The 26,494-nt window shown below is 54.4% G+C and overlaps 1 protein-coding gene across 2 annotated transcripts; it reads right to left on the bottom strand.

Moving 5' to 3' along the window:
* Positions 1-5,046: 5,046 nt before the first annotated feature.
* On the bottom strand, positions 5,047-21,882 carry LOC122119714 (lysosomal alpha-mannosidase-like). Of its 2 annotated transcripts, none has more exons than XM_042693748.1 (24): positions 21,740-21,882; positions 20,826-20,928; positions 20,582-20,755; positions 20,217-20,410; positions 18,328-18,460; positions 17,673-17,818; positions 16,154-16,270; positions 14,744-14,829; positions 14,521-14,641; positions 13,689-13,767; positions 13,449-13,558; positions 12,838-12,945; positions 12,286-12,402; positions 11,237-11,422; positions 9,591-9,688; positions 9,380-9,497; positions 8,181-8,299; positions 7,958-8,059; positions 7,721-7,808; positions 7,512-7,592; positions 6,698-6,925; positions 5,974-6,129; positions 5,787-5,889; positions 5,047-5,237 (listed from the first exon to the last, which is right to left on the bottom strand). In XM_042693748.1, exons 1-24 carry the CDS (start codon positions 21,863-21,865, stop codon positions 5,128-5,130), a joined length of 3,003 nt encoding a protein of 1,000 aa, XP_042549682.1. In that variant the 5' UTR covers positions 21,866-21,882; the 3' UTR covers positions 5,047-5,127. The 2 variants fall into 2 exon arrangements, with proteins under 2 accessions (XP_042549682.1, XP_042549683.1); XM_042693749.1 differs by having other exon boundaries at positions 14,744-14,826.
* Between the last annotated feature and the right edge of the window lie 4,612 nt (positions 21,883-26,494).

The raw sequence follows: 26,494 nt of genomic DNA, 5'->3' as shown, positions 1-26,494 counted from the left end.
CATTAGCTGTCAATCAATGGAAACCGAGTCCTCACGGTCACCTAGGGAACGGAGGGCGTGGCCACGTACACAATAGTCCGTATGTGTCATTGTTGCCTAGGGAACCGTGGGCGTAGCCAAGTTACGCAAAGGCCGCGGTCCACCCCGACAGTCCGCATCCGAAAGTCACCGGGCTGGTGAATGCGGGACCCCGCAGGGTTCTGGAGAAGTCGCTGTCGGAGGCGACTATGGGGAGCCGTGCTCCGGCTCGGGCCTCTCCGCGTCCCCTCAGGCCCCACGGGGGCAGTGGGCGCGGGTCGGAGGCCGTAGCCGGGACCCCGCTTCCCGTCCCGGTCCGGGCCTGAGCGACGAACGGGACCCGGCCGCCGCAGCCCCAGATCCCCTGGGATGGCGGGAGAATCGTGGAGAGCTCGCCTCAAGGCCCAGAGTTCAAGTCCCACAACCGACAAAAGAAAAATTCATTCAGCCAGGAGAATTTCCGCATTTCCCATGACGCCAAGACAATGTGGTCAGGCAGATTTCATCACAAATTGGATTTCCTGGCTTCTTGCATACAATGATAAGAATAGACGGACACAAAAATCAGATGAGGTGACCGCAACATCGTAGTGCACACCTGTAACCCAGCACTTGAGGGGCTCAGGCAGGAGGATCTTGAGTAACTCAACCAAAACAGACAATGTTTGGCAACTCATGGATCTGAGGAGAGGACACACATTCTCACAGACACACACACACACTAGGTGCTGATGGCTCTGGCCTGAAATCTTACTCAAGAGGCTGAGATCTGAAGATCGTAGTACAAAGCCAGCCAAGAAAGAAAATCCCTGAGACTCTATCTCCAGTAAACTACTCGCAAAAAGCCAGAAGTGATGCTGTGACTCAAGTGGCAGAATGCTAGTCTTGAGCACAAAGACGACAAAAGACAAAGCTGAGTTCAGGGCTGGGAAGGTGGCTCAGTGGTAGAGTGCTTGCATGAGGCGCTGGGTTCGATTCCTCAGCACCACATAAGCAGAAAAAGCTAGAAGTAGCACTGTGGCTCTGTGGCTCAAGTGATAGAGCACTCACCTTGGGCTGAAGAGCTGAGGGACAGCGCCCAGGCCCAGAGTTCAAGCCTCACAACTGACAAAAAAAAAAAAAAAAACAGTTCAAGCCCTGGGACTGAACAACAAATCAGTTTTTGATTGGTTGTTTGGAGAGATTTAGTTTACAACAGAGGTTCACCGTGAGGCCCAGGCTGGCCTGGACCTCATAATACTCCTGCTGGGATTACAGGTGTACACTTTACAAGAGGTCTAAAAAGAATGTCTAATCTTTGTCAAATCTGTCAAATAATAAACGAGCATTAGGAACGTGTGTCATTTTTTTTTTTTTACCATAGCACTGTACCCAGGAGGCGCTGGCAGTCAACTCCCAGATGTGACCAAGGCCAGCATGGGAGGGAAAGCATATGAATGCCGCCTCTGTGGGAAAGCCTTCAAGCTCCATTCTTCCCTTAGGAGGCCCGTCAGATCTCACCCTGGACCTGATCATCTGAGGGGTTAAGTGTGGAGAGAAGCCGTACACAGGTAAGGAGTGTGGGATCGCCTTCAGTTCCTCAAGTCCTTTTAGAGACAGAAGAGCGCCCACACCGGGGAGAAGCCCTACAAGCGCAGCCAGTGCGGGAAGGCGTTCGTGCAGCAGCAGCCCTGGCAGACCCACGAGCGTGCGCACTCAGGGCAAAGCCCCAGCTGTGAGCGCTGCGGCAAGGCGCTCAGCTCTCACCAAAGGATGCACGCGGGGGAGAAGCCTTATGAGTGTGCAGCGTGGGAAAGCCTTCAGCTGCCTCAGTTCTATTCAAATCCACACGTGAACCCACACCGGAGAGAAACCCTATTGATGTGGAGAACGTGGGAAAGCCTTTGTCTCCTGCACGGGCGTGCCAACACACATGCTCACACACAGTGGAGACAGACCTCACAAGTGTGAGGCGTGTGGGAAGGCCTTCATTCGGCCCAGTTTTCTACGCATCCACAAGCAAATTCCCACCGGAGAGAAACCTTATGGATGGCGACAATGTGGCAAAGCCTTCCGGGGTTCTGCCTCTGTTCAGATCCACAAAAGAACTCACACTGGTGAGACACCCCACGAATGCCAGGAGTGTGGGAAAGCCTTCAGTGCGTGGCCAGCCTTTCCAGTCCACGCAAGGGCCCCCACGGGAGAGAAGCCCTATGGACGCAGAGAATGTGGGAAAGCCTTCAGCTGCCTCAGTTCTATTCAAATCCACGTGCAAATCCACACTGGAAAGAAACCCTCCGGATGTCAACAATGTGGGAAGACTTTTCAATTATCCCCTGGCTTGGAAATCCACGAGAGAAATCACACGGGAGAAAAACCCTATGAATGCAAGCAGTGTAGAAAGCCTTCATTTCTCTGGAGAATTTCAGGAGACACGTGATCACCCACACTGGAGGTGGACGTCACCAATGGAGAATGTGGGAAAGCCTTCATGTTCCTCAGTGCGTTTCGAAAGGATGCACACAGGTGGAAAACCATACACACGTACACGGTGTGGCAAGGTGTTCAGTTGTGTGTTACATTCAGATCCATGAGAACGCACACTGGAGAGAAGCCCTATGAGTGGAAGGAGTGTGGCAAAGTGTTCATATATCCCACCAGCTTCCAAGGCCACGTGAGAATTCACACGGGGGAGAAGCCCTACTCACATAAGGACATGAAAGAACTCACAGCAGGAAGAAGCTTGTCCAGTGTAAGCAGAGGGGGAAAGCCTTCACTTTGTCTACTTCCTTAAATAAACACAGGAAGTTACACACCAAACAGAAACAATGACCACTGAGTAGGGGAGCATTTTTAAATTTCTACTTGAAAGTGCCCATTATGGAGAAATGCTGTACATGTAATAGAGCCAGCACCAGTAGCTCACCCCTGTAATCCAGGAGACTAAGATCTAAGGATTGTGATTTGAAGCCAGCCCAGGCAGTAAAGTCTGTGAGACTCCTGTCTCCAATTAACCAGCATAAAACTAGGAATGGTGCTGTGGCTCAAAGTGGTAGAGCACTAGCCAGGAGCAAAAGAGCTCAGGGACAGTGCCCAGGCCTTTAGTTCAAGTCCCACAACCACCACCAACAGCAACAACAAATACACACACACACACACACACACACACACACACACGAAGCTAGATGCAAGGTTAATTCATATAAGATGGGTCCAAACATTGAAACACTGAAAGAAGTATAAAAGTCAAAAGATTTTTTTTTTTTTGGGTCCGGTCGTGGGGCCTAAACTCTGGGCCTGGGTGCTGTCCCTCAGCTCTTCAGCTCAAGGCTAGCACTCTACCACTTGAGCCACAGCGCCACTTCTGGCTTTTTTCTTTTTGTTTATGTGGTGCTGAGAAATTGAACCCAGGGTCTCATGCATGCAAGGCAAGCACTCTACCACCGAGCCACCTTCCCAGCCCAAAGTCAAAAGATTTTTATCACTGCTTTTTTTTATTTTTGCTGGTCCTGAGGCTTGAACTCAAGACCTGGGCTATGTCCCTGAGTAGCTTTTTCTCAAAGCTAGCACTCTACCACTTGAGCCACAGCTGCAGTTACAGCTTGCTTGCTTTGTTTTGGTGGTTCATTAGAGATAAAAGTCTCACAGACTGCTGGGCACTGGTGGCTCACGCCTGTAATCCTAGCTACTCAGGAGGCTGAGATATGAGGATCGCGGTTCAAAGCCAGCCCGGGCAGGAGAGACCATGAGACTCCTATCTCCAATAAACCACCAGAAATCCAGAAGTGGCGCTGTAGCTCAAGTGGTAGAGCGCTCGCCTTGAGCTGAAGAGCTGAGGGACAGCTCCCAGGCCCAGAGTTCAAGCCCCACGACCGACAAAAAAAAAAAAAAAGTCTCACAGACTTACTGCCTTGGCTGGCTTCAAACTGAGATCCTCAGATCTCAGCCTCCTGAGTAGAATTACAGGCATGAGCCACCATTACCCAGTTCACTGCTTCCTTCTCCACGTTTATCTTTGGATTTCTTCTTTTTTTTCCTTTTTGTTGGTCGTGGGGCTTGAACTCTGGGCTTGGGCACTGTCCCTGCGCTCTTCAGCTCAAGGCCAGCGCTCTACTGCTTGAGCCACAGCACCACTTCCTGTTTTCTGGTGGTTTTTATTGGAGATGAGTCTCATGGACTTTCCTGCCTGGGCTGGCTTTGAACCTCAATCCTCAGATCTCAGCCTCCAGAGTAGCTAGGATTACAGGCATGAGCCACCAGCACCTGGCTTGGATTTCTTCTTACTTCAGCAAAGATTCTTCAAAGTGAGAGAATTCTGTAAATACTCCTAAGCAATCATTTAAACACATGTGTTGTATTATTAAATCAATAAGATTTTATATTTCCAGCTCAAAAGTTGGACCCATGGGCAAATTGAAATGTAATCCAATTCAATTTAAGGATGTTTAAGGGGTTATTCTTTGTTTTGTTTGCAGTACTAGGCATCAAACCCAGGGCCTTTTACATGCAGGGTAAGTGCTGTAGCACTGAGCTACACCCCAAAGAATCAGCATAAGTGTGTTGAATGGTAACCCTTTGTGCAGTTGCTTAAAGATAATTTAGAGGGAAAAGAAATCAGCATGTGAAGAATAAGAACAAGCACAGGACAACGGACAACTCTGGGACCCACATCCCAGCGCTCTAGAAGCAGAAGCAGGGCAATCTCACATTCCAGGCCAGCCTGTCTACAGTGAGACTATCTCAAAACACGATGTTTCAGGGAGTCTTATCCAGCAGACCCCATGTAGTGTGACAACTAGACACCTTCCTTAGGCATCTGGCCTTGCCCGATGCTCCCTGTTTAGGGAGGGTAACCGCCTAGTCTGTTCCCCGTGGTCTGACCACATGCCCTACATTGTTACGCTTAATAGGAATTTACTTTTCCTTGCCTTGGTTCTGATGAAGGCATCAGCCAATCCCACATAAGGTGAAGGCTGTTTGCTGCCCTTTCTGGGTCAAGCATTCTGCTCCCCCCAGCAAAGCAACACACACAGTCACTACAAACATGGCTCTTAGTATTGGCATTTTAATAGCTTTTGTGAGTGGAAGCAGCTAGGGGAGGAGGGGAGGCCTGCCCCTCTCCCAGCAGCCCTAGCTGTCCCTTTTCCATTGCACTTGGGCCAGAAAGGTTCGGATCTCCATGGGCTGCAGGGTGACTGAGGCAGGGTCCAGGACGGGCGGAGTGGGGTGGGCGACGGGGCCTGTGATGAACAGGAGGGAAGGGATGAGTCTGGGATGCCCCATTAGGCACCCGCCTCTGGGCTGAACACCTCCACACCGTCCAAATATGTCCTCAGCCTCACCCCACCCCAAGGAACCCCTAGTCCCCCCTATTTTAAGCTCCTCCTCTTACAGCCTGACTGACCCCAGAGATGGCAGGCACCATCCCAGAACCACACTGGCAGACTCTTAAATCCTGGGTGCACTATTAGTCTACAAGGCCTATTAGAGAAGGGGGGTAATCAATGCTTGAGCTCAGGGCCTAGGCACTGTCCCTCAGCATTTTACTCAAGGCTAGCGTACTCTACTTGAGCCACCGCTCCACTTCTGGCTTTTTTACTGATAACTAGGAAAAAAAAAGTCTCCTTGACTTTGCTACCCTGGCTGGCTTTGAACCTGGATCCTCAGATCTCAGCCTCCTGTGTGGCTAGGATTACAAGGCGTGAGCCACCAACCACCTGTGACCCTTAAACCCCCAGCCTGGATCTGCTGACCCCAGGAAGGAGCCCTGCTAGGTCCTACGTCCGCACCAGTATCTGGTGTCCACTTGAGCCTGGAAGCGCTGGCCCGGGGCTGGTTGGCCGCCAGCGTGGTTTCCTGCAGGCGGATGATGGTGAAGGCGGAGAACAGGTTCTGCGGGACGCAGATGGGCCCAGTTTTCATCTCTGGCCCTCTCTGGCCCCATTCCCATCTCTGCCGCACCTCCGCCCTCCTCACCTGCAAGTCCAAGGTCACAGGGGCGCTCAGGTTGCGGCAGGAGTCCTCTCCCTTGGCGAACTGGTGCTCCAAGCGCAGCAGCACCGTCTCTGGGCCCCAGCGGGCCAGTGTGAGCAGGTGCACCGAGGGCGGCAGCTCCCTGTGCAGCCCTGAGTACTGCAGGGGGCGGGGCTACGTCAGGGCGGGGCCTCAGCAGAGAGGCGGGGCTCAGATGCCCTCAGAAGTGTGACTGACAGGGTTGGAAGGGTGTTGGGGGCGGGACTTGGTCAAAGGTGGGCGGGGCTTCGCCCAGGCAGGACCCAGACTCCACCAAAAGGTCCAGGCAGGTCTCTGAAGGGAAACACGCAGCCACACTTAGCAAAACGGGGTCCTAGCTTAGGCTAAGCCCCCGCCGTGCAGGTCAGAGTCAGGTGCAAGTCAGAGGAAGGGGCGGAAATGACCTGGAGGAGCCGGGGCTGGCCCAGGCCGCACAGCCTTGGGCAGGGGAGGGTAACAGGGGAGGCTACTGCGGTGTGGGCAGGGCTGGGTGGGAACCGGGTCTAGGTTGACAATGAGCTGACACAGGGTGAGGTCTGCGCAGTGCGCAGCTGAGACAAGGGGGCGGGTCTGGTCCAAGGGGCTGAGACAAGGGGGCGGGGCAGCCCGTGGTCTCCCCCGGGCTTGTTGGAAGTGCCAGATGGGGTCCCACTTCAGTCCAGTCCTCCACCGCCCTGCCTCCCCTCACCTGAGTCTGAGGGATGGCCTCAGGGTGGTAGGTGGTGCCACGACTGGAGGACAGCACTATTTGGGGGGCCAGGACCACCTCCTCAGCCAGAAGCCGGTGCCCAGCAGCTGCTCTGCCCACCCTGTCCAGAAGTACAAGGTGGCGTCCTCGAACCACCTGCCCGCTCCCCAGCTCCAGCAGCGGCTCCCCGACTCCCCGGGAATCATCCTCCAGCAGCCTTCGGTGCACCTGGGCGGAGAGTGGCCAGGACACGGTGAGCATCTCCAAGGTATCTCGGGGCCAGTAATTTGGACTTTTCAAGAGAAACAGTAGAGGAAAGAAGGTGTGTGTAGTAGTACCGTCTGTAATCCCAACACTCAGGAGGCTGAGGCAGGAGGATCTTGGTTGGGCTCTGTCTCGATTAGCTTAGCCACAGAATGAGAAGCAAACAAGAGGAACATCGATGGTTTGAAGCAGTCTGCACATTAAAAATCCAAGAAACTCTCATCTCCAATTAGCAAAAAGCCAAAGCAGTTCAAGTAGTAGAGCACCAGCCTTGAGGGAAAGTGCCAAGCACAAGCACAAGGCCTTGAGTTCAAGTCCTAGTACTCACATGAAAACAGAATATCCCAAGATCCAGCAGGAGGATAATGTGGGGACAGAAGCCTTTTTGTGTGTGTGTGTGTGAAAATACTGTACGGAGGGGTCACAATTACATGGGCAAGATAATGAGTACATTTCTTATCAAGCATTTGTTTCCCCTTCCCATCCCTTCCCATCCTCCCCCCCGCTCCCCACCCCCAGAAGCCTGTTTTGGATGCCATCAGCCACGCACCATGAGCTCCAGCGAGCCGTCCTGCAGGCTGCTGCCCCCCTGGGAGCGGTCAGTGAGCACCGTCAGCTGCGTGACCCCATCCTGGGGGCCAGGAGTGAAGGACAAGGGAGAATGAGGGGCTGTCCGTCTGCTCTAGTATTAGGGAGAGGCTGGGAATACAGGGAGACACACACACACACTGCAGGGCGACTACATGAGGAACCGGGTACCGTGATATAAATTCGGCTGTTGACAGGATAATAGTTTCCAGCCACTGGCTCTGTCTGGTTCAGTTTCCAAGTAGGTCGATAATCCCGCCTGGGTCGGGTGATTTGGTCAAATATGGTATCGGGCTCCTCCATTTCTCTCCTTCCCTCCCTCTTTCCTGTGATCAGCAAATCCCCACGCCTCCCTGGAGGCCCAACACTCCCCCCTCCCCCATCCCATGGGGTTCCCAGCCTCCCTACCTCCTCTCCAGGATCTCCCGGCCATTGCTGTCTGTGTAGAAGCGGCCCTTGGTGTTCAGCCGGGTGTCAAAGCGGCTGATGACCTCCTTCCCCCAGCCATCGCTGTGCCCAAAGGGATGGCAAGGTTAAGCCTGCCGGGGCCTTGTTCCCCCACCCCAGTCCCAGCCTCGCCACTCACTCATGAGGGATGGGTCCCACCCCAGTCCCAGCCTGGGCCACTCACTCATGAGGGATGGGTCCCACCGTCCACTCCAACTCCAGGTGGCGCTGTCTCATGTACAGACGAATCACCTGGGAACACCAGGCTGAAAAGTTCTGGTGTATTTCCTGCACTAAGGCCGTCTACAAAGACCAGGGAGAGAACAAGTCAGCCTGCACTAGCTCAGGAGAGCCCTGCAAAGGCTCCCCACCCAGTTCTAAGAACCCCAGAGGCCTATGTCAGAGGTCATGCTACCAACCAGCCACCCCTCTCCCACCAGAGTCAATATTACTGCGTAGATTTTTTTTTTTGGGGGGGGGGGTCATATATATGTAGTGTAAGGAATAGAACTTGGGGCCTCACAAATGGCAGCCAAGAGTTGTATCAAGAGTTGTGGGGATACAGCCCTAAGCCCAAGATCTCAACTCCCAATGTGGTTGGATTGTTTAAGCAGCTGCACTTGGGTCTCCCCCATTCACCCCAAGTTCCACCATTACATCCAGTCCTGACACCTACAGATACTAAGGACAACTACTTCTTTGGTTTTTTAATTTATTATTATGCCAGTCTTGGGCCTTGAACCCAAGGCCTAGGCGCTCTCCCTGAGCTTTTTTCATCAAGGCTAGTGCTCTACCACTTGAGCCACAGTGCTGCTTCTGGCTTTTTGCTGGTTAACTGGAAGTAGGAATCTCACAGACTTGCCTGCGATGGTTGACTGTGAACCGCAATCCTGAGATCCCAGTTTTCTGAAGAACTAGGATTACAAGTGTGAGTCACTAGCACTTGGCTTTATCTATTTTTTTGAGCCAGTACTGGGGTTTGAACTCAGAGCCTTGCATTCTCATTTGGCTTTTTTGCTCAAGGCTGGTGCTTGCTTTACCACTGGGGCCACAGCTCCACTTCTGGCTCTTCGCTGATTCATTGGGAGTTCAAAATCTTAGGGACTTTTCTGCCCAGACTAGATTCAATCTGCAGTCCTCAGACCTCAGGCTCCTGAGTGGCTAGGATGACAGGGGTGAGGTACCAGAGCTGGCCGGGTGGCCTCTTACACAAGCAGCTACGAACACTGGCCTTAGAGAAGACCCCTGGGTCTGACCCCATCTCTAAGGAAATGTAAACTCTCTCTGCATCTGCACCCTCCCTTTGCACATCACATTTCCGGGTACCACCACACCCACCCCCTCCCAACTCCAAATGTCCACTCATCAACCCTGTCTCCAGACCTTCACCACGCGCGTCCGGGCCCAGCGGCTCACGGGCATTGGTCTCTTTTGGCTGGGTCTGAAGATGTAGGCACCAGATGCCTGCCTGCTTTCCTTGTTACCAGTACTGGCGTTGTACCTGCAGCCAGAGCAGAGCAGAGCAGAGTCAGATAAAGGATCTCAGCTCTGCCTGAACCCTTCCACCACCCATGACCCAGTGGTCCTCCCTCACCAAAAGAATCCTTGGTCCACAGGAAGCACGAGTTTCTGGTCTATATTCTCAATCTTCATCAATAACCCTGTGTCAGGGTTGAAGGTAGCCCGGATGTACTGAGCAGGGAAGGGTGGACAGTGGGAAATGTCCATCACGTGAGCCAATGGCAACGCCAACCTTCCTTCACCCTGATCCTCAATCTAGTCATGGCTCTCCAGGATGAACTGGGGCCCTTGCAGGTCCCCACTTCTGTGTCCCCACACCTGGTTCCTCCTGCTGCAGCCACATCACACCTGTGACATGCTGAGTCCAATCAAAGCCTTCATCTGCTCCAAGCCACGGCCAGTTTGAGCATCTCACACAGGAGCTGCCGACTAGGACCCTGGAGATTTTTAGGGGCCCATGGAAGTATTTTCACTTCTTTTAGAATCCAAAGGAAGCAGGAATGGGATTATAGCTCAGTAGTAGAGTACTTGCCTATCATGTGTGAGGCCTGGGGTTTAATCACTAGAAACACATACACACACACACACACACACACACACACACACACACACACACAGGCCTATAATCCTAGCATTTTATGAGGCTGAGGACAGGAGGATTGCAGTTCTAGGCCACCCTAGGAGATACCTAGAGCTAGGCACAGGGAGCATCTGTCATCCTAAGCCAGAGAGGATGCTGACACTGGAAGGATTGTGTTGCCAGACCCAAGCAAGGTGCAGGCCAGGTGGGAAGCAGGACCCTGTCTCAAAAATAACCAATGAAGAGCTAGAGATGCCAGCCTAGCAAGCACAAGGCCCTGATTTCAAACTCCAGTAGATTGTGAAGTGACGATCCAGGTTCAAAGCCAGCCAGAGCAAGAAAGTCCCATGTGACTCTTATCTCCAATTAACCGCCAAAAAGCCAGAAGTAGAGCTGTGTTTCAGGTGATAAGAGCAGTAGCCTTGAGTGAAAAAGGGAGAGGACAGCACCTGGGCCCTGAGTTCAAGCCCTAGAAGCAACAACACAAATACACACATATACCAAGAAAGAAAGAGAGAGAAGAGAATGCAAAGAAAACTTGAATAGAGCAACAATGAGCATATTACAAGATGACTATACTTGTCTTCCTAATAACATCATCACAAAATATAATGTTGAGTAATTTTTATGTAAGATAAAAGTACAAAGGTAAGAATGCTAAGGCCTATGACAGTATCTTTTGTTTTTCTATTTGGGGTGCTGGGAATAGAATCCATGGCCTCATATATACTAAGTGTTCCACTACTGAGCCATGCCCCCTACATCTGAGCCACGCCCTAAGCCTCCACGGCCCCTCACCCCCCCAACCTTCTCCACTCCCCACCCCCACTTCTGCTAGGTCATACCTCCTATTGCCCAGTCACACCCCCAGCCAGAAATCTCTTGCCTTAAAAGTCACTTTTAAGTCCTTAAAAGTCACTTTCACTCCCTTGATCCTCCTGCCCTAAAATTACACACACACACACACACACACACACACACACACACACAGCCCCACCTGTCAATCACCACTAATTGCCACACCAGATCCTCACAACAGCCCCAGGAAACACACTGAGGCTCAGATGAAGGTCACTCAGCAAATCACTCTAGGACACACACAATCATGGAGAGAAAATGGGGTTCCAAAAGGCCCTCACCTCATTCTTGATGACCAAGACCTGGCCTTGGGATATCTGGGGTCTGACAGCCTTTGTGCGGGCCTTGGGGCGCCGGCTGGACACACGGGCTACTGAGTAGATGCTGAAGCCCAACGCAGGCACCCGGGCTGCAAACAGGAGCTCTGAGTGTTCCTCCTGATGATAGAAGCCGGGAAGGACCACCACCTTAAGTGAGAGAGGAGGGAACCAAGTCAAGCTGTGCTGACACCTGCAGAACTCTTAACAGGGGAAGGAGGGCAAGGAGTAGATGGGAAAAAGAAATTGAGGTGTCATGATTGGCAGGGGAGATTTCAAGAGAAGCAGGCTGGGGGTGTAGCTCAGTGGCACAGCACTTGCCTGGCATGCCAAGACCGTGGGTTCATCCCCAGCATGAAGCAGCAGATAGAAGGGAGGAAGAACAGGGAGGGAAGAAGGATAAAAGGCGGTAGAGGAGGAGGTGGTGGAAAAGGAGGATTCCCAAGGAGTGGGAGCCTACAGGGAGGGTACAGATGAGGACGTGGGGAGAAGTCATTGAGAAAGGAAAGACTTGAGATCGGGATTGAGCGGTCAGGGAGGAGACCTTCAGGAGTCAAAGGCAATTTCCTGGGAGGAAGAAGACATAGCTGGTCACACCTGTAATCCCCAGCATGTTGGAGACTAAAGGAGGAGGGTTAGAAGTTCTGGGCCAACCTTGGCTATATAAGAAGACAGGCCAGAAAAGGTAATTAAAAAATGAAAGAGAGGGGGAAAAAAAAAGAAGGGAGGGAGGAGGAACTAGTAGCCCACATTGGCCTCTACCATACAATCCTTCTCCCTCAGCCTCACAAGTGCTGTGATTACACATAGGCACACCACAACCAGCCTTGGAAGTGTGTATATGGGGATGAGGGAGATTTAAAAGATGGGCTACTCTTTGGAAGATGTTCCAAAGGTGGAGGAGATGGTATTATGGGACAACGGAGGAAGATACAGAGGGAGACAGATTCAAGGTAGAGATCTACATAAGCAGCAAGGAGGAATGCCCAGGGAGAGGTCCAAAGTGGGCTTACTGCACTGGGCACAGTCTTGCCATCGGGATCGTTGACAGCTAAAGCGCCTTCACTGACGGGCAGCCGAACCATATGGTCCACCGTCCTCCCCAGGGGATTATATATGATGACCTGGAACTACAGGGGAAGTTGGGAGAGGGCCTGGGTCATATCACATCCTCTTCAAACCCTCCTAGAAGATGGCAAACAAACACACACACACACACACACACACACACACACACACGCCTGGGTGCCTGTAATCCCAGGCTACTCAATAGGCTGAGATCTAAGGATCAAGGTTCGAAGCCAACCCAGGCAGAAAAAGCCTCTGAGACTCATCTCCAATTCACCATCCAAAACAAAGCTGAAAGTGGAGCCGTGGCCCAAGCGGCAGAGAGCCAACCTTGAGCGTTAAAAGCCAAATGAGAGCGTGAGGCTCAGAGCTCAACACACAGCAAATAATACAATAATGCCACCGCCCCATCTTCTGCACCCCAGGCCCAGGCCTTCCTCTGCCTGCCCGGGGGGCCTCGGGCCTTGCTTCTGGGGTCCCACCCCTCCCTGACTCACGCGCGAGGCTGATTGGCTGGGGGGACACACGCTGACGTTGAGCCTCTGGCAGAAGGAGAAGACCTCCTTGAAGCCGCTCAGCCGCGACAGCGCGTTGCTCATGAGAACCTGGGAGAAGCCCAAGCCCCGCCCTCAGCTGAGTCTCCACCCCCTCCCTGAGGCCCCGCCCCGCTGCCTGGGCTCCACGGGGTTCCCAGCCCCGCCCCGCCCCTACAGCCCCTGTAAGCTCCGCTACCCTAGGCCACGCCCCACGCCCTCTCCACTCATCTCCTCTGAGACCCCGCCCTGTTCCTCTGCTCCTCTCAAGGCCCCTCCCCTAGAAGCTCCATTAGGCTCCACCTCTACCCTAAACCACGCCCCATACCTTCTCTACCACTATCCCCAGGCCCTTCCCTGAGGCCCCGCCCTGTGCTGTTCCTCTCAAAAGCCCCGCCCCACAAGCCCTCCCAGGCGCTAAACCACGCCCATACGGCTCCACCACTTACACACGAGACCTGCTGAGGACCCGCCCCCACGGGCCTTCTAAGTCCCACCCACCGCCCCAAGGCACGCCCACTCATGCATTTGTGGGCTCCTCGGCCACGCCTCTTCCGGGCTCCGCCCCCGCACACCTCGCAGGGCCCCCAGCCGGCCGCCAGCTGCCGCGCGTAGTCGTCGGTCACGTGCTGCTTCGCGGTGCCGCTGACCGCGTCGTGGTGCTGGAGCACGGCCATGGCCTCCTCTGCCAGCACGAAGTCGGGCAGCGTGAGGGCCCGGCAGAACTCTCCGCCCGGACCCCGAGAGACGCGCGAGGGCCGGGGTGTGTTCGCAGGGGCTTCGGGAAGGGACCCCAGGGGCGGCCCGACACCTACGGAGCGGCGCGCTGCTTCCCGCGCCGTACGGTCCCGCGGCGGCCGCCGGGCCCGCCAGCGCCTCCAGCCGATTGCACACCTGGGAAAGGGGGGGCATGCTGGGCACCGCCCCGCCGGCCTCCCGGCCTCCCCCGCCCCCCAACCCCCCCCCGCCGACCCCCCCGCCTCCCACCCCCTCCCCTCCCCCCGCCTCCCACCCCCTCCCCCCCGCCTCCCACCCCCTCCCCCCCGCCTCCCACCCCCTCCCCCCCGCCTCCCACCCCCTCCCCTCCCCCCGCCTCCCCTCCCCTCCCCCCGCCTCCCACCCCTTCCCCCCCGCCTCCCACCCCCTCCCCTCCCCCCGCCTCCCACCCCTTCCCCCCCGCCTCCCACCCCCTCCCCTCCCCCCGCCTCCCACCCCTTCCCCCCCGCCTCCCACCCCCTCCCCTCCCCCCGCCTCCCACCCCTTCCCCCCCGCCTCCCACCCCCTCCCCTCCCCCCGCCTCCCACCCCCTCCCCTCCCCCCGCCTCCCACCCCCTCCCCCCCGCCTCCCATCCCCTCCCCTCCCCCCGCCTCCCACCCCCTCCCCTCCCCCCGCCTCCCACCCCCTCCCCTCCCCCCGCCTCCCACCCCCTCCCCCCCGCCTCCCATCCCCTCCCCTCCCCCCGCCTCCCACCCCCTCCCCTCCCCCCGCCTCCCACCCCCTCCCCTCCCCCCGCCTCCCACCCCCTCCCCCCGCCTCCCACCCACCCCCCCCCGCCTCCCACCCCCTCCCCCCGCCTCCCACCCCCTCCCCCCGCCTCCCACCCCCTCCCCCGCCCCGCCGGCCTCCCGCGCCCCGCGCCCTCCCACCTGCAGGAAGTTGTAGCTGAGCCGCTCGTAGCGTTTGAGAGCCGGCCTGCTGGAAAAGTAGCCGGTCCAGAACATGTGGGGGCCATCGGCGTAGGGAAAGAAGTCGTCCTCCTTCACCGACCTGCACAGCCGGGGCTCTGAGGGCAGGAGCGCGGCCCGCCGGGCTGCCCACACACCCCTGCTGTCCAGCCCCCACAGCCCACCCCACAGCACCCACAAATACCAGGTGAGATTGGCCTTATTCAGCTCCCAGAGATAACAAGCAGGAGTGGAGTAGAGAACATGGACGCGGCTCCCGTTCTCCTGCTGCTGGAGGGAGACAGATGTGAGCCTCTGGCTTCGGGGTACGGCCTATGTGTACAGCGCCGCTCCCAGGAGTGTGTTCGCTAAATACACCCCCACATGCACGTGCTAGTACTGGGGCTTAAACTCATGGCTGGGCACTGTCTCTAAGCTTTTTCCCTCGAGGATGGGGCTTTACCATTGGAGCCACAGCTCCACTTTGTTTTTTTCTGGTTCATTGGAAGAGTCTTGTGGGCTTCCCTGTCCAGGCTGGCTTTGAACTGGGATTCTCAGATCTAAGCCTCCTGAGTAGCTAGGATTACAGGTGTGAACAACTCGTGTTGGATCAAGTACGGCTGGCTGTTTTTCTTTCTTTTTGGGGGTGATGCTGGGTCTAGGACCCAGGACCTTGAGCATGCTAAGCACACTATCACTCAACTACCTACATGATGTGACTTCTATTATGAATGAAGGCTTATTTATTTATATATTTTTCTCTTTGGCAGTCCTGGATTTCATTGCTCTATTGAGCCACACTCCGAATCATTTTTGCTTTAGTTTCTTTTTCAGATTGGATCTTGCACTTTTTGCCCGGTGGGCAGGCACAACAATTTTCCTAAAATCTTCCAACCTCCGTTTCTCCCATAACTGAGATTACAGATATGAACCACCATGCCCTACCTGGGGCCTCACTCTGAGCTTCAGGGAGGTAAAGAAGCAAGGCAACCTCCACGCTCATGTTGTACCCAGTGTACTACAGGTGCTGAAGAAACATTTGTGTGAAGGAATTCCTACGGGTGTATACACACATTTACACAAATACAAGCATATACACACACACAGAGTTATCATTAGGCATTCTTTTCTTTTTGGCAATACCAGGGCTTGAACTCAAGCCAAGCAGGCATTACACTACTTGAGCCATAGTCCCAGCCTTCAGTAGCCTTGAAAGTCTGTGTCTAGGACTTCTCCCCAGGTTACCAGAAGTCTAAAATGTTCAAGTTTCATGCCTAGAATCACTGCCCCTCAACTGGGTGCCAGTGGCTCATGCCTGTAATTCTAGCTACTCAGGAAGATGAGACATGAGGATCCCAGTTCAAAGCCAGCCTAGGCAAGAAAGCGTACTAGACTGAGTTCAAGCACCAGAACCAGCCCCGCTTCCTTCCCCCCCCCCAAAAAAAAATGTGCCCTTCCCACCATGTCAAGAAGTACTGGGACATCCCATCACACGCTGCACCTCCAGCTCTGTAAACCAAAGCCACCCTTTTCTCTTTAAACCTTAGACACTTACAAAGGTCCAGGGTGATTCTCACACATGCGCACACAGGGACCACAGGGCGGGCACACTGACCTCTGAGTTGACCAGACGGATGAGCTTGTCCAGGTTCTCGAACCACAAGTTGGCCTTCTCATATTGGAAGTCGGAGCCCATGGTCATCACCGTGTGCTTGGTGCGGTAGTACTGGCCCTGGAGGCCAGAAGGGAGTCCTCAAACCAGAGTCCTGGACCTCCTATGTCTAGCTGGTTCTCTACATGGCCAAGAATATATACGGGAGTGAAGCCTGGTGATACATGCCTGTATTCCCAGCTACTTGGGAGCAGAGGTAGGAAGGTCATGGATTAAGGCAAAATCATGAGACCCTATCTAGAGGGTAGGAGGGAACTAAATGACAGTGTGGCTCCTGTTTTACAGGGCTTGCCCAAAGGTGAAGACCTGATTTCAAGAAATATACATGGGGCCGTAGGAGCATAGGTTAAAAAAAAAAAAAAAAGCCAGGGCTGGGAATGTGGCTCAGTGGTAGAGCGCTTGCCTTGAGGCCCTGGGTTCGATTCCCTAGCACCACATAAGCAAAAAGGAAAAAAGCCGGAAGTGGCGCTGTGGCTCAAGCGGTAGAGCGCTAGCCTTGAGCTGAAGAGCTGAGGGACAGTGCCCAGGCCCAGAGTTCAGGCCCACAACCGGACCCAAAAAAAAAAAGCCAGAAGGCCAGGCACTGATGGCTCAGAGCTATAATCCTAGCTACTCAGGAGGTTGAGCTCTGAGGGTCTCAGTTCAAAGCCAGCCCAGGTGGAAAAGTCCCCTTAAGACTCTGATCTCCAGTTAAACCAAAAGTGGAGCTGTGGCTCAAGTGGTATTGTGCTAGCCTTGCGCAAAAGAGCTCAGAGACAGCTCCCAGGCCCTGAATTCAAGGCCAACGACCAACAAATAATAACAAAAGTAATAATAATAGCCAGTGGTATTCACATAGGTCTCATGGACCCATAACACAGCTAAGGGCCACTACATCACTGTGCTATGTTTTGGGGGGGTTTCAGTATGTGTTTGTGTGCCAGGACGGGGGCCTGAACTCAAGGCTGATGCTCTAGCACTTGAGCCACAGCTCCACTTCTGTCTTTCCTGCCTAGATTGGCTTTTGAACCATGATCCTCAGATGTCAACCTCCTGAGTAGCTAAGATTATATGTGAGCCGCCATTACCCAACTTTTTAAAATTTGTTGTTGCTATTTTAGCAGTACGAGGGACGGACTCAAGGCCTCATGCTTTCCTGGTCCACTCCCACTTGGACCACCACCCTTTTTTGCTTTTAGCTTGTTTTTTTAGATAGGGTCCCAGAATTTTGCCCTGGTCAGCCTTGAACCTTGCTTCTCCCATCTCTGCTTCTGAAGTAGCTGGGATTCTAGGCATGCACCGCCATGTCCAGCTACCACGCTGTTTTACCCATGCTTCTACTGAAGGCGACGCGCCATGAGGGAGGTGGCGGTGGTGGTGGTGGGATGGTAGCGTTTGGTCTCCCTCCTCCTACCCCTCGGGCTGCGGCAAGGCCTCGGTGCATGCTCTACAGCCTCCCCAAAGCCCTGGATGCAGGAGTCACCTGAGTCTTAGCCAATTTCAGGAAGTAATGGACCAGCTTGTCGGCGTTGTACTCTGGGCTTTGGGGGTCTTCCACCACAGGCGCGTCCGCACACAGTATATCCCAGCACAGATTTTTTGGCGGGTTGTAACCGTTGGGGAGCACACCTGTAAGCCACACTAGGTTCAGGGGAGGGAGATGCTCGATGGGCTTCTCCGCCGGGAAGGCCCGCTGCAGAAGGAAAATGGAGGCTCGTGGGCACAAGTCATTTGAGGTTTCTTGTTTCTTTGGATGACTGTGGGGATTGAGCCCGCGGCCTCGCGCTGGCCAGCCAGCCGCTCCAGCCCTTGAGTCACAGCTCTAGCCCCTTTTGCGTTGCCTCCTTTAGCCGTAGGATTTCAGTTCATCCCCTGGCTGGTCTGGGCCACCTCCCTCCTACTGGTGCCTCCCACGTCCCAAGTCCCTGGGGATGACAGGCCGTGTCAAGATGGAGACCAGTCTCCTATTGCAAACATCCCAATCTCCTCCAGGCCCCAGTACAAAGAGTTCTCAGGAGGCAGGACACCGCTTAATGATTAATGGTCTTAGGACAGTATTCACAGATCAGTAAGTCAAGCCCAGGAGCCTCCCTTGCTTGGAGCCCTGTGATAGCCCTGCCCCCACACCGGCTCCTCACCCGTGAAGAGGTCAGCCGTGGGTGGCTTCAGGCTGCTGCTGCCCCTCCACAACTGCTCCATCTCCAGCTTTTCCTTCCGCACCTGTTTGTCTTGATAATCAAGCCGCCCAAAGAAGAAGCCATCAAAGCCCATCTGGGAGTGGGGTGCGAGGGGACAGATGAGTCAATACACGCCCAGCCTCCAACCACCCAGTTCCCCTGGGGAAGGGTGGATGTGAGCACAGAAACTAAGTACTGAAACAGGAGGCTTCCAGTTTGGGAGTTTTGTTCTTTGTGAGGATAGAGTTAATTGGTTCTGCAGGATGGAGCTCTGAATTCCAGGCCTTGCACTGGCCAGGCAGACACTCTACCGCTTGAGCCATGCCACCATGCCCTTTTGATGCTGCATTCATTTTTCTGGGGTAGAGTCCTCCTTTCCCTTTTTGTCCCTGTCAGCTTCAAACTACCTTTGTCACTCTCTTAGCTAAGATTCAGACGTGAAGCACTATACCTAGTTTATTCGTTGAGATGGGTTTCAGTAATGTTTGCCCTGGCAGGCTTAGAACTGCAGGCCTCCCAAGTAGCTAGAATTACAGGCCCAATCTTCATTTTGCTTTTTTTTTTTTGGTTGGTCGTGGGGCTTGAACTCTTGGCCTGGGCGCTGTCCCTTAGCTCTTCAGCTCAAGGCGAGCGCTCTACCACTTGAGCCACAGCACCACTTCGGGTTTTCTGGTGGTTCATTGGAGATAAGAGTCTCATGGACTTTACTGCCCAGGCTGGCTTTGAACTGCAATCTTCAGATCTCAACCTCCTGAGTAGCTAGGATGACAGGGGTGAGCCACCGGTACCTGGCTTCATTCTGCTTCTTTCTTTTTGAGATTGGATCTGGCTATGCAGTCTTTACTGGCCTCACATTAATGATCTTCCTCTGCCTCAAGAGTGCTGGGAAGGTGGCTCAGTGGTAGAGTGCTTGCCTTGCATGCATGAGGTCCTGGGTTCAATTCCTCAGTGCCGCATAAGCAGAAAAGGCCAGAAGTGGTGTTATGGCTCAAGTGGTAGAGCGCTAGCCTTGAGCTGAAGAGCTGAGGGACAGCTCCCAGGCCCACGGTTCAGGCCCCATGACTGGCACAAAAAAAAAAAAGTGCTGGGACTGCAGGCATGCACCACCTTGCGTGGCAAGGTGCCTGAGCTTGGGAAGGACCAGAAGATTCTGCAGGGCAGCTGAGAGGGAGTAGGCCAGACCCATCCCTGCCCTTCAGTTAAAGCTGAAAGGAGACTAAGCCCTGGTGGTTCACACCTGTAATCCTACCAACTCAGAAGGCTGAGATCAAAGGATCCCCATTGGAAGCCAGGAGAGTCCCCATGAGATTCTTCAATTAACCACTCAAACACCAAAAGGGGCCCTAGCTTTGAGCAAAAGAGCTCTGAGACATCGTCCAAGTCCTGAGTTCAGGCCCTGCAACCACCAAAAATAATAGCTGACAGGAGGCTTTCCTCCTCCAGCCTGAGCCTGGAGCATGGTGGGTCAGGGGACAGGAATGGGAGCTGGTTTTAGGATGGGGCCGTTTGTTTTTTGAGGTACTGGAGTGTGAACTGCTTGAGCTGGATCTCCAGCTAAGCAGGCGGTCTACCGCTTCAGCCAAGACCCCAGCCCATTAAGGAGGCTGGGTCTGCGCGTGCCACGCGGCTTGGGGTGCAACCACGGTCCTGGCGGGCGGAGGGTGACCAGACCCCTGGGCAGCCTGGTGAGGGCGAAGGGAACAACTGGACACTGGAGGACTGCATGGGGGGGGGGGGGGCTCAGCAGGCCAGGGTCTCCCTGCGGATGTGGCAGGAGAAGGGCGGGGCCTGACGGCCGGGGAGGAGCCACTGCAGGCCAGAGGTGAGGCCCAGAGAGGTCAGGATTGCACCTGAGCGAACAGCGAGGCCTGTTCCCGAGAGTGGCCAAAGGGGTCGATGTGCCAGGCCACGCGGGGACGCCCGTCGCTGCCGAACGTGTCCTCCAGAAAGCGCAGCCCGAGGGTCATCTGGTCCACGATGGCGCCGTAGTGGGTGGCCGCCTCGTCGTTCATCACCCAGCCGCCGTTGGCGAACTCCAGGCGTCCTGAGCCAAGAGGCGCGAGTTGGAGCGCGGGTCCGCGGTCTGGGAAGGGGAGGGGGGCGCTCCCGCTGGGAGGGGGGCCTGGGACTGGACACGGCTGGGCACGGCTGCAAGACCTCGGAGGCGGCTGAGCCTCCTCTTCCGCTTCCTCTTCCGCTTCCTCGGGGCACTCACCCTGGCGCACCAGGTCCCGCACGGTCTCCTGCGTTGCGTTGGTCTGCTGGCGCCACCAGCGCGAGAAGAAGGCCATCTCCACGTAGACGAAGCGCCGGGAGGGCTCGGCCGCCAGGGCGGAGAGCACCGAGTCCAGGATGTACTGCACGCCCGCGTGCTGCACGTCGTTCCGGACTGTGGACACAGCACCGTGGGGAAGAGCCCGAGGCCGGGCCCAGGGGGGAGAGCCGCCCGCCCTACTCACTGCCGTAGAAGTACTGGTCCACGGTCTTGAGCCAGCCCACGTCATCGTGCGTGTGGGCCAGGAGGTGGACGTTCAGCATGTCCGGCTTCACCGGGGGACACGTCTGCGGGGGACCCCGAACACACACGGGCCATCAGGGGCCCGCCAGCACTGAGCCAGGCGAGGCGACAGGCAAAGGCCCGAGCTCCAGCACGACGGGCTCGGAGCCGGCGAGGCCCCGAGAGGCGGCCGGCCCTCCCGGCGGCCCTCCCGGCGGCTCCCGTCCACGCCCGGGGCCACGGCCGCAGCCGGCCCTGCGCGAGGATGTAACGTGGGGTTCGATGTGTTCCATGCTGGTCCTAGGGCTTGAACCTGGGGCCTTGCGCGCTCGCTCGCCTTTTCTACTCAAGGCTGGTGCTCTGCCACTTGGGCCACGGCTCCATTTCCGGCTTTTTGCTGGTTCATGGAAACCAAGGACTTTCGGGTCTAGACTGGCTCAGAACCACAATCCTCAGACCTCGGCCTCCCAAGTAGCCGGGACTGCCGGCGAGAGCCGCGGCCTGCTGATTCCGTTTTCTCACTAACGACCCTAAGGCTGATTCTTGGCCGAGAAGCAGCGGACAGCGGAGGGCGGCGCCGCGGCCGCAGCAGGTGCAGGCGGGCGGTGGGGCGCGGCGGCCGGGGCGCCTCCAATCCGGCCGAAAGGCGGGTGCGCAACAGGCGCCCCGGAGCGGCCCCGGGGCTGGGGCCTGGCGGGACACCGCGTTCCCCGCAGAGACTCCCACGGAAGGACCCGCGCGCGCGCGCCGGGCCCGGGCGACGGGAGCCCGGAGCCCCCCGCCGCACCGCCCTCGGCCCCGCCGCCCGCCCGGCACCGCGGGCCGCCCGCCCCGCCCCGCGACCCCACTCGGGCTCCGTCCCGGTCCTCCACTCGCCTGGTAGCCCGCGGCCCGAGCGCCGGGCGCCGCCAGCAACAACACGAAGAGGAAGCAGAGCGCCGGGCGCCGGGCGCGGAAGTCCGGCCAAGGCCCCGCCGCGCTCCGGCAGCCGCCAGCGGCCATCCTGAAAGCCGGGCCTGCGAGCCACTGTTCCGCCGCCTCCGCCTCCGAGGGGCTCCAGGGTCCTGGCCAACGCTCCGCCCCCGAGCTCGTTTCGGCCAATCAGCGGCGGGGGCGGGGCCACGGGTGGGCGTGGCGCGGCCGTCGCCCTGGCTACCGCCCGCCCCCTTAGCCAGTAGTTGAGGACAGCGCGGCTGGGGCGGAGCCGCCTTTGGTATCTCGCTGGACCTGGGGCTATGGAGGACCTTGGTCTCCGCGGGAGCCTAGTCAGCTTTGCCTAGGGACGAGTCGTTCCTACCGAGCAGCACACGGGGACCCTGGGCGTCCCTCCCGGCCAGCGTCAGGGATGGGTCCTGGAGCCGCCCAGCGTGGCTAGAAGCCGGGGCTGAGAAGTGTCCCGTTCCGTCTCCTGGGGACTGGGACGTTGGGTAACGGTCGCCCGAGGCCAGAGGCCTCCAGCCTGGAGAGGAAGACAGGTGGGGGCCGGAGTAGCCCGGCAGGATCCCGAGTCTCACGGAGCAGAGATTGGAGGAGAGAGCTGCGGGCTGGGGTGAGACCCGCAGTGGCGCACGGGGACCGCGGCCAGGGGCCGTGCGACTTAACGGTGAGCGCCCCCGAATTCCCCCCGGGCCTCCCCGCCGCTGAGGCGCGAGGCCCCGTGACCCCCCCCCCCCGGCCTGGTGTCCCCCAACGAACGGCTAGGGGAACCTCTCACCTTCGACCGTCTCTACTCCTTGGACCCCCTGTGCTGTTTCATCGTTGGCTTTTGTGCCGGCACTGGGGCTCGAACTCAAGGCCTGGACGCTGTCCCTGAGGTTTCTCACTCAAGGCTAGTGATCTGCCACTTGAGCCACAGCTCCGCTTTGAGCATTTTGGTGGTGAATTGGAAACAGGAGTCTCACAGACTTTCCTGCCAGCGCTGGTCTCCACCCGTGATCCTCAAGTGTCAGCCTCCTGAGGGATCTAGGACTACGATTACAGGCATGAGCCACCGGCGCCTCTGGGACCTGTTTTTAGCCCTGTCTTCCAACGCCTACTTCCTATTGAGTAGCAATGTCTCTCAGAGGGTGAACACAGTGCAGTTTAATGAAGAGGCCACAGTCATCCTCACAGTCCGGGTGAGTCTGAAGCCTGGTAGGAGGAAGTAGGGGGCTGTCCAGCACCCCAACCTGACCGCCTTCATGCTGGCCTCCCAGGCTCTATTGATTCCAGTATCCGCTGCTGGCACTGCCGGTCTAGGAGGCCCGAGCAGAAGCTGGACGAAGCCAGGGACGGCGTATCCAGTGTAAAGGTGTCAGACCATGAGGTCCTGGCAGGGTGAGTGGGTGCAGGACCTCTGTCCACCCCTGGAGACCACTGGAAACCAAATCGCTTCTCGGTGCTTAGATTCTCATTTGCTTCCCTGAGCTGATGGGATACTGAAGGCACTGGATTTGGATGGGGGGGGGGGGAGGGTTTCAGAAGGGCCTGTAGAACAAGCTCTAGACCCAGAGCTGAGGGACAGTGGGATAACTGCAGGTGGCAGGATGTAGTCATTCATGCGAGGTAGACAGAAAGGTAAGTGTGGAGAAGACAGGAGAAGGGAATGCGTAATTTGGATATAATGACAAGGGAGAGGAAGAAATAAAGTAAAATAAGGACTTGGAGAATCCTCTTTTTAACATATATTTTTATTCTATAAGTGACGTACAAAAGGCTTACATTTGCATAAGTGATGTAATGAGTACTGTTTTTTTTTAAGCGTCACCATTTCCTGCATTTTCTCCCACCCCTTCCCCACAAGTTGTAAAATTGATTTTTAAGTGTCTGGTATCACTACTGCCTTTGTTCACCCTTATTCCCACCATTTCTGTGGTCCCATTTTGCTCCCCAAAATAAACTTTCATACAAGATAAAAGGTACAGAATTTTTTTAAAGCAACAAAGGAGAGGAGAAAAAAACTATCTGAAAACCTCTTGCTTCCATTTTTTGGAGTTAATAAATTGTATTTTATATGATCATATGCACATAGCTATTGAACCTTTGTGATCCTCCCCTAAGAATTTCCTCCTTTGGTCTCACTCTGAATAGCTAGTCTTGTATATCATGTCCAAGTGTACTTTTTTCTCTTTTACCATCCAGTGTGTTTACTTGTAGATTTGTAGGCATATTCTAGTTACAATAAATGAGGGAAATCATGCAACTGTGTTTTTTAAGGTCTTGCTTATTTCACTTAATATAATTTTTTCCAAGTCTTTCCATTTCCTTAAAAATAGTACAATATGGGGCTGGGAAGGTGGCTCAGTGGTTAGAATGCTTGTCTCGCATGCATGAGACCCTGGGTTCAATTGCTCAGCACCATATAAGCAGAAAAAGCCAGAAGTGGTGCTGTGGCTCAAGTGGTAGAACACTAGCCATGAGCTGAAGAGCTGTGGGCCAGCGCCCAGGCCCAGAGTTCAGGCCCCACAACCTACCAGAAAATAAAATACATACATACTCTTAAAAAACAATGGTACAATATCATTCTTTCTGATTGAAGCATAGAATTCCACTGTGTATATATACCACATTTCTTTCATTTTTCAATTTTTATTGTAAAGGTGATGTACAGAAGGGTTACAGTTACATAAATATTGAGTACATTTCTTTTTGAACAGTGTCACACTCTCCCTCATTTTCCACCAGTTTTTCCTTCAGCAACCCTCTCTCCCAAGTTGTATAGTTCAATTTCAACCCAGTGTCTAGTATCACTGCCAAACATGCTTTATCCATTCATCTGTTGAGGGGCATCTAGTTTGACTCCATATCTTGGCTAGGGCAAACAATGCTGCAATGAGCATGGTTGTGCTGGTAGCTTTAGTGTGTGGCCTTGTTTTTTCTCTAAAGTATCAATGTACAAGAGTCAAATTGCTGGATCCCAAAGAAGCTCAATGTTTAGTTTTATGAGGAACCTCCATACTGCTTTCCAGAGTGGTTGAACAAGTTTACATTCCCACTAACAGTGTAGTAGCATTCCCTTTTGGCCACATCCCTGCTTGTATATGCTAGTTAGCTTTCTTGATAATGACCATTCTAACTGCAGTGAGGTAAAAATCTCAATATTGCTTTATTTACATTCATTTTATAGCAGGATTATGTCAAACATTTCCTTGTGTGTCTATTGGCCGTTCTTCTTCTGAGAAGTCTATTTTTAACCCATTAATTGGGTTGTTTCTTTGAGGATTTTGGGAGGGGGTTTGTCTGTTTAGGGCTTGAACTCTGGGCCTCACTGCTGTCCCTCAGCTCTTCAGCTCAAGGCAAGTGCTCTACCACTTGAGCCACAGAGCCACTTCTGGATTTCTGGTGGTTTATTGGAAATAGGAGTCACAGATTTTCCTGCCCAGGCTGGCTTTGAACCGTGATCCTCAGAGCTCAGCCTCCTGAGTAGCTAGCATTACAGGTGTGAGCCACCAGTGCCTGGCTTGGAGGGGTTAATTTTTTGAGCTCTGAGTATATTTTAGATATGAGGCCGTTGTCTGATTAATAGGTAGTTAAAATCTTCCTCCATTCTGTAAGCTATTTATCTTGCTAGCTAGATCCTTTGCCATGAGAAACTCTTCAGTTTGATGTAATCCTATTTCTCTTGTCTTTCTTTGATTTGTTGTGATTCTGGATCTTAGGAAGTTCCAAGCAATGCCTAGGACTGCTAGTGTTTCCCCTTCCCCATCTTGTAACATTTGCAAGGTATGCGGCCTTACACTGAGATCTCTGATCCATTTGGAATTGATTCTGGTGATATATAAGGCTCTAACTTCAGTTTTCTCCATTTGTATAAACAATTATGTCAGCACCATTTATTGAAGAGGCTTTCTTCCATCCTGTGGTCTCTGCTCTCATCAATTATGAGGTGGCTGTAGCTCCGTGGCTTCATTTTTGGGTCTTCTATTCAGTTCCAACGGTCCTCAGGCCTATTCTGTGACAATCCCAAGCTGTTTTTATTGCTATGTCTTCATAATAGAGTTTGAAGTTTGGTATTGTTATTCCTCCAACACTGTTCTTCCTTCAAAGAGTTGTTTTGCTATCTGTGGTCTTTTATTATTCCACATTTATTGTTAGATTGCTTTCTCTATATAGGAAGAGTTGGGATTTTGATGGGCATTGGTCAATATTGCCATTTTCATAATGTTAAGCCTTCCAATCCAGAAACATGGAAAGTTTTTCCATTTCCTTAAATCTGCTTTAATTTCTTTTTTATCAAATGCTTCAAGTTTTCACACTAGAGGTCCTTCACATCGTTGGCTAATTACCAGGTTTTTTTTAGGCTGTTACAAATGGAGTTGCTGTCCTGATTTCAGTCTTGCTCTTTACTGGCGTACAGAAAGGCTACTAATCTTTTGTGAGTTGATTTTATATCCTGCTACGTTGCCAAAGTTTTGAATCAACACAAGCAACTTGGGGAAAGAATCTATAGAGTTCTTTAAATACAGGATCATATCATCTGCCAAAAGGGAAAGAAGGCGAGGGAAAGGAGGAGCGAGACTGAGACACACAGAAGCATTACCTGGCAGAAAACCATTCTCTCCTGGCGCTGTGGAAGCTGAGTTCGAGGTGCACATCGACAAACGCGCCAAGTTGAAGGCTAGAGCTCAAGATGGCGTCCTGAACTCCCGATTC

Source organism: Dipodomys spectabilis, unplaced genomic scaffold, assembly GCF_019054845.1.
Source record: "Dipodomys spectabilis isolate Male_0828 unplaced genomic scaffold, ASM1905484v1 ptg000173l, whole genome shotgun sequence".
Taxonomy (NCBI): Eukaryota; Metazoa; Chordata; class Mammalia; order Rodentia; family Heteromyidae; genus Dipodomys; species Dipodomys spectabilis.
Note: the sequence above shows the minus strand (reverse complement) of the source record. Positions and strands in the feature narration are given on the sequence as shown.

What these genes read in the sequence shown, in the direction of transcription:
- LOC122119714 (XM_042693748.1), bottom strand. Translation starts at nt 21,865, where the DNA reads ATGGCCGCTGGCGGCTGCCGGAGCGCGGCGGGGCCTTGGCCGGACTTC. An exon ending in CCAGCCAATCAGCCTCGCGC is followed by an intron (nt 12,403 to 12,837) that starts GTGAGTCAGGGA and finishes CTTCCCCTGTAG; the next exon opens with TTCCAGGTCATCATATATAA. An exon ending in GTGGGACCCATCCCTCATGA is followed by an intron (nt 8,060 to 8,180) that starts GTGAGTGGCCCA and finishes CTTTGGGCACAG; the next exon opens with CGATGGCTGGGGGAAGGAGG.